Source organism: Calliphora vicina, chromosome 5, assembly GCF_958450345.1.
Source record: "Calliphora vicina chromosome 5, idCalVici1.1, whole genome shotgun sequence".
In the NCBI taxonomy this organism is placed as follows: domain Eukaryota; kingdom Metazoa; phylum Arthropoda; class Insecta; order Diptera; family Calliphoridae; genus Calliphora; species Calliphora vicina.
Genome location: NC_088784.1, coordinates 65269177 through 65279957, shown reverse-complemented (window position 1 = coordinate 65279957; position 10781 = coordinate 65269177). Strand labels below are relative to the sequence as shown.

The 10781-nt window shown below is 29.9% G+C and overlaps 1 protein-coding gene across 1 annotated transcript; it reads right to left on the bottom strand.

Annotated features, from left to right (window-relative positions):
* Positions 1-8814: 8814 nt before the first annotated feature.
* LOC135961333 (coiled-coil domain-containing protein 1-like) lies at positions 8815-10365 on the bottom strand. The gene has a single exon (XM_065512829.1). The coding sequence runs from the start codon at positions 10363-10365 to the stop codon at positions 8815-8817; it is 1551 nt and encodes a 516-aa protein (XP_065368901.1).
* Between the last annotated feature and the right edge of the window lie 416 nt (positions 10366-10781).

Here is a 10781-nt window from a genome sequence, read left to right as displayed (position 1 = left end):
TTGACTTAGGCCTATTACTCCTCTGCCGAAAATATATTGGATTACTGGCAACTGTTACTTCCATTTGCACTTCTCCATTATGCACGATATTATAAGCTGGTTCTGTTGGTCCGAATATTAACTTTGAATTTCGATTTCCCAACAGTTCGGAATTTTGTAAAGGTTTGGCCAGGGAAAAAATCAACAGAAATACTGTTAGTAAGAACGTGATTGCAAAGATTCTCATTATTGAAATTATGTTTGTATTCGTGCTCAATCGTCTTAATTACTGATAGAATTCAAACGAAAACATTAATTATAATACAAAGTTTTTTTTCTATTTAGAAGATAATACAATTGTTATTCATATAATTGATGTATATAGGCATAGAGCATAGAGCGGAAACTCGAAAAAAACTCATACAAAAAAATTACTCAAAAAAGTTACACATACGAGTGTTGTTTTTGTTTTCACATAGTTTTTTTTTACTAATACATTATCACCACTTAGGTTTTTGACAACTGAGTTAGGTCTTTGACAGGAGAGTTTCCGCTCTATGTGTTTTCTCTATGTATATAGGTATGTATGTATGTATGAATTTTAATATTTATACCCTACTCTACTATAGTGGAGTAATGTGTTGGTGCTGATGTTTGTGATGCCCATTTTCGAAAATCCCTTATTAAAATATAAGTAACCAGATAAAATTCAAAGCAAATAGAATTCGTATAAATAGAAATCATGTCACTAAATTTTATAATAATAGGGCCATAATAAGTTACGCTCCTACATAAGGCCCACTTCTGAAAAATACGATCATAAATTTCTTTCAAATACTGATATCTAAACAAATAAGTTTTGTATACATCTGGGTAATAAGTCTAGCATAGAGCCAAAAAACACTTTAAAGTTTTCCAAATTTCTATTATATAAAAGTATTTACTCGGTGTAGGGTATGTTTTTATTTATATTTTTACAAAGCCGCTAAAATAAACGAGTATTTTAGTGGCTTTGTTATTTTATTATTAAATTTTTTGTATAAATAAATAATATTTGTTTATTATACATATTTTACTATCAAATCCAGTGAAAATGTACGACATTTTTAACAAATAAATACCTTTGCTTAGTACTCGTGCTATCGGTACAAGCTTGTTGATAGATACTTGATACTTGACTTTTGCTTTGACTTTACACTATATTTGAAGAAGGCATTGTAGATTTGTATTTATGCTTGTAACGTATTAAATAAAGTAGTTATTACACTAAACAAAAGTTATAGTAATATAATTTGAAACTACTTTTGTATGTAATAGCTAGGGGGCGGATTTATATGCAAATGCATGTTTTTTCTCGAACGTCCAAATACAATGTAGACTAATTATCTATCCGAATCGCACATTTTGCTGCAAAATGGCATCGATTTGTTAGTGCATATTTTTGCATATTTTATTGATAATGCATATTTTGTTATATTTTACTTCAAAATGCATATTTATATGCATATTATGCCAATTTTTAATAAAAATATAATTTTTTGTCGTTAATGGGCAATACATTGTTTCGACAAACATTTTTTTGTCGAATTTGTTATAGAAATAGCAGTAAATTTTATCGACTAACTTCTTTCGACATCGAGAAACTGGCATTAAGTTTTTCATTTCTCTATCAGTAATTGAAAATTATCATTTCAAAACACTTTTATTCAGAAAAGTTTAGTTTTTTTAAGTATCAGAAATTCATTAAATGTGTCGAAAACATTCATATTTGTTTTCATTGCACATTCGATTTGTAAGAGATTTCGTTATCGAAAGATTTTGTAACTTCACCTACACAGTAACCGCTCCTGACAGTCATTTCCAAGCAGTTCTACGAGACTGTCGTAAACTAGTGATTTTGGATAACTTAGAGACAAATACACTACACAATTAACGTTTAAAGTCCTTACACTATAGATTACATAGAGACACTTAAGTGACAATTGTCTTTATGCTAGATTACATGGGATGTATAAATTAACCAATTGACGAGATAAATATTAAGGTTGGATGCTACTTTACAGCACGATCAAAATATTGATGATTTTAAAGGGAAAGTCACAATATAGAAGCTCTTGGCTTTAAAGTTTAAACAAGTATTTATACCAAGATATTACAATTAATATAAATATCCATTGTTTTTTAGAAGAAAAGTAATGTTAAAAATAGTTTTAGAACTTTAATTCTTTAATACCTGGTATAATTTAAAGAGTTCTAACTGCTGGCAACAGTGTTGTGTATTTTTAAGATATTTCGAAATTCATACTTAATTATTTTATGTTTTTGCACAAAAATATAAGTGCATATTTTTTAAATTTTTAGGTCATATTTAGATTTTTTTGAAGCATATTTTAGGCGCATATTTTCCAATAATAAATGCATGAAATTCCGCCCCCTAGTAATAGCATTTGAAACTATCTGGGCTTTCAAATGCTAGAAGATAAGTATAAAAAGCGTAAGGTTTTCAGGAGATTAAAATTAAATAACACAGTGCAACAGTGAAAAAAACACACGATCATGACTATATAGGTTCGACTCTACTACCAAAGTGTAGTAAAACCCTGTACTCAGTTTGTACATTTTGGTGACCAATTTTTTTTTATGGGCCCCCAAAGTTTCTGAAAATCAGTGGGGCCTCTAAAAAAGGTGTCATCAGTTTTTGGTTAACAGCTAATTCAGACTTTGTGATACGGCTTAACTTTATATGGCAATAATAGAGTCCGCCAAATAAAGTTTGTTAAAATTTGTTTCCAAAAAATAGCTTTATCATGCACTTATGTTAAAAAAATATATTTTTTTTTACTTTTTTTAGAATAACTTCCAGGGTCTCCTAATTTTTCACTAACAATATTTAGCAAAGTTGTAGCTACGGTAAAGTTGAACAACTCTTGATAACATATCACTCTAAATAGCACATAAAGATCACTTTGTACCTTAACAATTTTCGATTTTACTATTTTATGACTCTAAAACGAAGACTTTTTGTTAAAATAGTATGATCAAGTCCACACTTCTATATTATGCTGTATTATTTACTCGGCTGAGGTGTTCGGAATGGGGATTAGTGAGTGGACCCTCAATGTCACACATTTAAAAAAAAAATCGCCAAAAAGCCATTTGTGATCCGAATGAGTTGAAATTAAAAATATAGATAGTCCTTGAGAAGGTCTACAAAAATATACTTTTATCTGTAGGTTATCTTTTTTTAGTTCAAGAGATATTTAGGTTTAATTTTTTTTTTAAATTTTGCTCGATCTTTTTTTTGTATTTTATATATGATGGGCCTACGAAAGGTCGAAATTAGTATTTTCAGAAAATTTGGGGGCCCATAAAAAAAATCGGTCACCAAAATGGACAAACTGAGTATAGGGTAATTTTATAAAATTTTGGGACTTCATTTACCTTAAAAACTAAAAAAATTTCATATGGTAATTTTCAACGAATAAAAATATAAAATTTGAATTAATGTAAAATATTAATAATTAAAGATATCATAACAAAATTTGGAACCAATATAGACTCAAATGTCTTTAAATCAATGGCATTAAAATTTTTGAAATTTTTTATTTTCAAATACCGAAATTCCTAAAACGGGGAAAAAGTATTCCAAAAACTGAGTTTAAATCAATGGCATTAAAATCTAAAAAACCATAAAAAGATCGAGCAAAATTAAAAAAAATAAATCAATAAACCTGAATATCTCTTCAAATACTAGAGATAACCTACATTTATAAGCGTATTTTTTGTAAATCTTGTCAAGGAATATTTATGTATATTCAAAATTTCAGCTCATTCGGATCAAACATTTTTTTACGACTTTTTTTTAAAAAATTTGAGACCCGAGGTGACCAAATTTGAGGAGCTACGTCCCCCATTACCGCTAGGATGCTGAACAAACGTAAATCCACTCGAAAACACCTCAGCTCAAACCATGTGAAATTTCGTAACAATATCCTCATAGTTCCCAAGATACCGAATTATTTCCAAAAAAAAAGTTTCTAAACCACTGTGCGTGGTCTTTCTGCACGTAGTCCATTGACACATAAGTCCAGTGGCATAACGTCTGACACTATGCTAATGGACGTTATGACACTGCCATAAAGTACGATAAAGACTTTCCATTGAATTTTCACACATCAGAACCATTTATACTTAATTCCATATTTCTATGTCCCTTACACAGTACAACACATGCTTTTGGGACTCAATTCTGACAATTGCACGTGAAAGTAGCCCCAAAAATAAGAACTTCTGCATCATTAGTTTTGTTAAGTTGGCTGCCGTATTAATTTAATGGCCATACGAATTTTTTTTCCTCAAGGTGGATTTTTATCACTTTTTCTATATTTTAGCACGGTTATATCTCGTATACCGTACGGAATATCTCTTTTGTGGCTGAAGCAAAGTTGTAGATATAGAATAGTAGAAAAAAAGTACGGAACATACCTACCCGAAAAAGATGCATCCAGTGCCTTAAAAATAGCCAAAATGCCCATTTTTTAACCAATTTTTCACCTTTTTTGCTCAATAACTGGATTACAAATCCAATTATGGACTGATCACCATGAAATTAGGTCGTGTGATTTGTGTCTATATAAAAGTTATTTATCATGAATTTTGTATGTATACCATAATTTTTTACAGATTTATGCACTTTAAAGTGATTTTCGGAAGCGTGTCTTATATGTGAGCTATGACTAATTATGGACTGAACTTATCTTTTTATGGAATGAAAAATTGACCACGCCCACTTTTTTTCGATTTATCTAAAATTTTGCTAATTTTTTGTTTAAATATTCGTAGTTATCCAATTTAAGTTTTTACTGAAGGAAAAACTTTTTTATGATTTATCTATTTTTTTATGATTTATCTAAAATCGGAAAACGGCTGCACCTATTTTGCTAATTTGTTTTTTAATGTTCGTAGTGAAATTCGTAGGAAAAATTTTCAATATATCTAAAATCTCAGAACGCCTGGACCGATTTGTCTATTTTTTTAAAATGTTCGCAAAAGTTTTTTATGCCCAATAGAAAATAACCATTGAAATAAAATTACATAGCAAGTAAAATTACTCATTCGTTGTCATACAAAAAAAAATTAACTTAGAAGATGCAAAAATCTAAATAAAAGTATGCATTTCAGTGTTGTCTACATTCTAAAATAACTTGGCCAATAAGCGTTTAATCAAGATAAGCAGCTCGATCTGTGATCACTCATATTTCTGAATAAAAATCGATTTTTTATATAAAAACTCAAAATATATTAAATCATTAATACTTGGCCAACAAGAGTTTAATCAAGAAAAGGAGCTCGATCTGTGATCACTCATATTTCTGACCAAAAATCGATATTTTATATAAAAACTCAAAATATCTTAAATCATTAATACTTGGCCAACAAGCGTTTAATAAAAAAAGCAGCTCGATCTGTGATCTCTCATATTTCTGACAAAAAATCGATTTTTTATATAAAAACTCAAAATATCTAAATTTGCTAATAACTTGGCCAATAAGCGTTTAATCAAGAAAAGGAGCTACATCTGTGATCACTCATATTTCAGACCTAAATTCAATTACTTATATAAAAACTCAAAATATGTACATTGATTTACATGTATTCTGTTGTTGTAAGACTTTGGATTTTGACAATAGACTTAGGTTCTTTGTCTCTCACTAACGCTTCTATGTATATTTTATTCTATGACATTAAGATTCATTGTACATATTTTAAAATCAAATGTAAATCAAACATAACCCAGGACAGGATAACGTCTGTCGGGTCAGCTAGTGTTAAATTATTTAAAATGTCAAAAAAGTTCCAATTCCCTTTTAACTCCAATTCCCTCATAACTCAATTTTTTCGTAAGAAAACGGGTAAATTATCGTGCTGAGTCAAATAGTTAATGTTTTATTCATGAATGATTTAAAAATATGTTTTGTTTAATGCGCATGCATAATAACATAAATTCATATTAAATAATTAGTGAAATATGTTTAAAAAGTTAAGTGTGATTTTCTCGTGTTTTAAAAAAATGGAGTTACCCAGTTTTTCCAAACGACCACAGAAATGTTTTAAATAAAGTACTCGGATTTGGCCCAATATACACCTTTACTGTCGAGTTCCAAACAACATTCTAGTATGAATCCAGGAACCAATATTGAAAAAATTATCTAAATTGGCTTAATAATTTCAAATAATATGTATTTTTCCGTTTTAATCCCCTTTTTGGTACTTTTTTATCCCCATTGATGTGGTAAAATTTTATTTCAATAAATTTCTGTATCGTGGTGGGAGCTGTCATAATAAAATATTCATATGTCTATATAAATTTATATAAACACAAAATTTTATGAAAAAAGTACCAAAAATAAACACAATTTGTATGCCTTAAGGTTTCGAATTTCCAAAAAGTACCAAATCCAAAATTGTTACTTTTTGATAAGTAAAGAATGCGATTTAAATTTTGTTTCTATGTTTATGAGTTAAAAAGGTAAAAATAGAAAAAAAAAAAAAAAAAAAAAACAGTAAAATTCATTTCATACTACATGCTAATTGGGGGCTTAGTTTTCGCCGTCAATAAAACATACTAATTAAATTAAAAAATTAAAAAAGGCAGTTTAAACCATTGGTAGGCAAAAAGAGGCATTTAATTTGTGTGCTCTTTTGGGTAAAAAATAAAATATCCACAACAACATCAAGAAACTGAATGAATTGTGTGTTTCGGGTTTGACGAAAATCATCGTAACCTGAACAATATGAACGCCTACCAGGGGTTTAAACTATTGTAATAATCTCTACATACCTTCACATAGTAAAATGTTAGTGTATTCTCCTATTCAGATCATCTTGAAAAAAAGTTTTAAGGGTTTTTGTTTTTTCAGTCGTGGTTGTCATTATCGTGGAATTGCACATATACAAAGCTTATTTATGTTGAATTTCATCTTTGGCATGGATATCACAATTTTATAGGTATTTATGTACCATTGAGTCATATTTCGGGAAGAAATTTTTATGGGTTCTAAGAGAAATCATGGACCGCTTCTTACTATTTTCATCAAAGTTTGTTTATTTATCGTAAAAACAATGTATGCAAAATTCTGTTCTTTAATGCCAATCGGCTTAAGCAATGATTAACCATTTTGTCCATTTTTGACATGACAGTGTTTTGCACAGACGGAAATAGCTCAATCGACTCAATCGAATTTAAATACAAAAATTATTGAATAGATAATTTTCGTAATTGAAAACACATTTTTGTTATTTTTTGTGTTTTCAATTACGAAAATTATCTATTTAATAATTTTTGTATTTAAAGTTCAACCAATAACGAAAATTGTATATTCAATTGTCAAAATTATCAAATTCAAAACTCAAAATTCAATAGAAAATATCAGAAAATTTTGTTTTTGAGTACATGAATACTTGATTCAATTATGAAATAATTGAAACCAGTTCAATATGTGATAAATGTTTGAATTAAAATATAATTTTTTCTGTGTATATATAATTGTGTTACTTTCTTTGGAAAGTTGATAAAGTGTAGAAGAAAAGGTGGTGAAAGAAGGAGAAAAACTTTTATGTTTGTTATGTTTGTTATTAGTGCAGGTTGCAGTGCCTCTGGTGGTGAGATGGCGCATTAGTCAAGCAAAAAACCTTTATTGGGAAGAATTTCCCTAATTTCAGTATTCCATTGTAGTATCGAGAGAAAAGTGAAACCCAACTCACATTGAAGCGTTTTGCTTGTCTGCAGATACACCCAGAGTCTCTGGCGGGAATCGAACCCGCAACCCTCAGATTAGTAGTTCAGCACACTATCTGGTCTATCGGGCACCCAATGAGATGGATACCCTGGCTGACTGTCACCGATAATAGGCCCATACACAACACCATATAATTGTGCAATCAATTGCTTGTGCCAGCTGATTGACCGTGTATGAGCTTGTGGTGTGATTGTACCAGCTGCTTGTGCTTTTTCAAAAATAGTTTGATATTTTTTTTGATTTTATCAGCATGATTGTTGTAAAATTAGCTCATAAAATTAAAATCGTCATGTCATAAACATCAAAAAAATAAAAAAAATTAAATATGAATGCCTAAAAAAAAATATTTTGGGGAGCATTTCTCGAACGTAAACAATGCCTAGCCTATGGAATGTTAAAAGTACGGAATGGTAGAACAATTAAAACAGCTGGACCAAGAAGTAGATAGAGAAAAAAAATTTCGAACAAATTACAAGTTTTTCGACCAAAAAAGTGAAAAATCTGCTGCAGGAACAGATGATGTTTTTGAGTCTTCGTTGTGGTATTACGATAAACTCAATTTTCGGAATATCAGGAATGTTCCAGAGAAGGAAAATATACCATCATCACCTTCTGCGCTGATTGTCAATTCATTTAGAAGTTTAGTAAGTTCTAGTTCCCCTTTGTTCTCTATCCATTTCTTTATCCAAATACAATTTTTTTGCTCATTTTTCGTTTTAGGATAATAGCAACAATAAGTTCACCACAAATTTTATCATTATTCATTATAACCGTTTCCACAAAATTTAAAAAAAAATTAATTTTGTACCAGCTTCAAGCTTAATTGCACAATCACTTGATTGCTCAATAACGATGGTGTTGTATATGGGCCCTATAAGTGGAGAAACCCCAATTTCATTTATTTATTACATTTGAAATAAAAAAAATTTACAATTTTTATCACAGTTTAAATATGTTTATATTTTTTATTGTATTACAAATATGTATGTATACATAAATATTTATTATTTTAAAACTTCTAAACACTTCTTACACTTTATTTATGTTGAACCTCCTTAAGAGTATCCTTAATCAATTTATGGAAATATAATTTAGAATTAAGATGTTGCATGGCATTAACATTTCGCTTGATTCTATCCAAATTCTCGTGGACAACAAACAAGTCTTTTTCGAATTTGTTTATATTGTCTTCATGAAAGTCATCGGAAATTATGTTATAAAAATCCTTGTCTAAATTAAGTTTATTCATTTGCAGGACATCTTGTTCAATGTCCAAGTCTTGGCGAATATCAACATATTCTTGGATGACAATTTGATTGTCTAACTGCGACGAAGAAGAGGAGCGAATTACGTTCATATATGAAGAATCGCTGGCTGGTGTTTCCACAATTTCATATTTGTGATCATTTAGATTGGACTCATGATGTTCATCATCAATGCCATGGAATACAAACGAAATGTCTTCAATTTCATTTTCCTTACTATTGCTGGTATTGGTGTCATCGTCTTCATTGCTGTCATCAGTTTTGGGAGTGGTATAATCATCATCTGTATCATCATCTTCATTGCTGTCTTTTTTGGGAGTTGTAAAATCATCATCTGTATCATCGTCTTCATTGCTGTCATCAGTTTTGGGAGTGGTATAATCATCATCCGTATCATCATCTTCATTGCTATCAGTTTTGGGAGTGGTATAATCATTATCCTCTTCATCACTGTCGTTTGTGGGCGTAGTGACATCATCATCATTATTTTCATCATTCCCTGTTGTATTTTGCTCATCTTCCAACATTTTATCCAAAAGAGAACTAAATAAATTTAAATATTCATCTACTTCCTTTGTCTTCAACTCATCATCCTGTTCGTTATCTGCATAATCTGGATTTTCATCTGTAATTTTCATTAAATCATCTATTGCAGTTAGGGTTATGATCAACGCAGCCAATTCTTCAATCTCCTGTTTGGAAAGATCGTCTGCTTCATTGACTTCTTCCTTTTCTTCAGACGATTTTGTCAAATCAATTAATTCTACTACCACATTCGAAGCAGATGTCGGCACCTCATCACTATTCTCCTTCTCGTCATCTTTCTTTTCTTCAGATGACTTTGATACCTCTAAATCGGTTTCCATGTTGTCAGATGGAACATGCAAGAAAATCTCAAATTGATTGTTTTCCTCATCATCGTTCTGGTCATCTTCATTATCGTTTTCATTGTTAGAAATTTCTTCATTATTATTCGTATCCTCTTCGCTTTTCTCCATTTTAGTAGAATCAATTTCATGAAATGTGTCAAACAGAGAACTGAAAATGTTTGCAATATTAACGTCCTCATCCCTGGGAATGATATCATCATCAATTGCTGGGTAAAGCGGTGTTTCTTTTGATTCCTCTAAACTTTCACCCATCATCAATTTGTGGATATCATCGTTATATCGATTTGAAGGATATTGAAATAACTCGTCATCGTAATTGTAGTTACTCAACCATTTGTTTGCCATCGAATCGTGGTCATTCCAATAAATGGAACGTGCCAGAACTAGGTTTAAGCCACCAAGTAACAGTAAAGATGATATTAAAATTCTCATGTTGTTTTTTAATTTGCTATTTGTTTTTCTTTTTAATATATACTATAATGTATATTTAATTTTTTTCAATAAAACTTATTTAATTTAGAAACAACTTTAAGTACGTGATCTCCCTCTGAATGTAAATTAAAACTGAGACTAATCGTTAGCAACTTAAGTTGTCAGTATTTATGTGACTCAAAATGATCTTTAACGTTGAAAAATCCCCAAAACGATGATAAGAATTTGTCTGATTAACTATTTGTTATTTCCAAAGAAATGATATTTTCAATAAATGTTTTTAATTCTTACTCGTACTAATACCCTACAAGAGGCAGCAGCATAAACAATATGTTACTGCTACAAAATAAAGAATAATAAAATGTTTGTTATTGTCTCAAGTGTGACGTAATAATTGCTGATAATATATGCTAAAT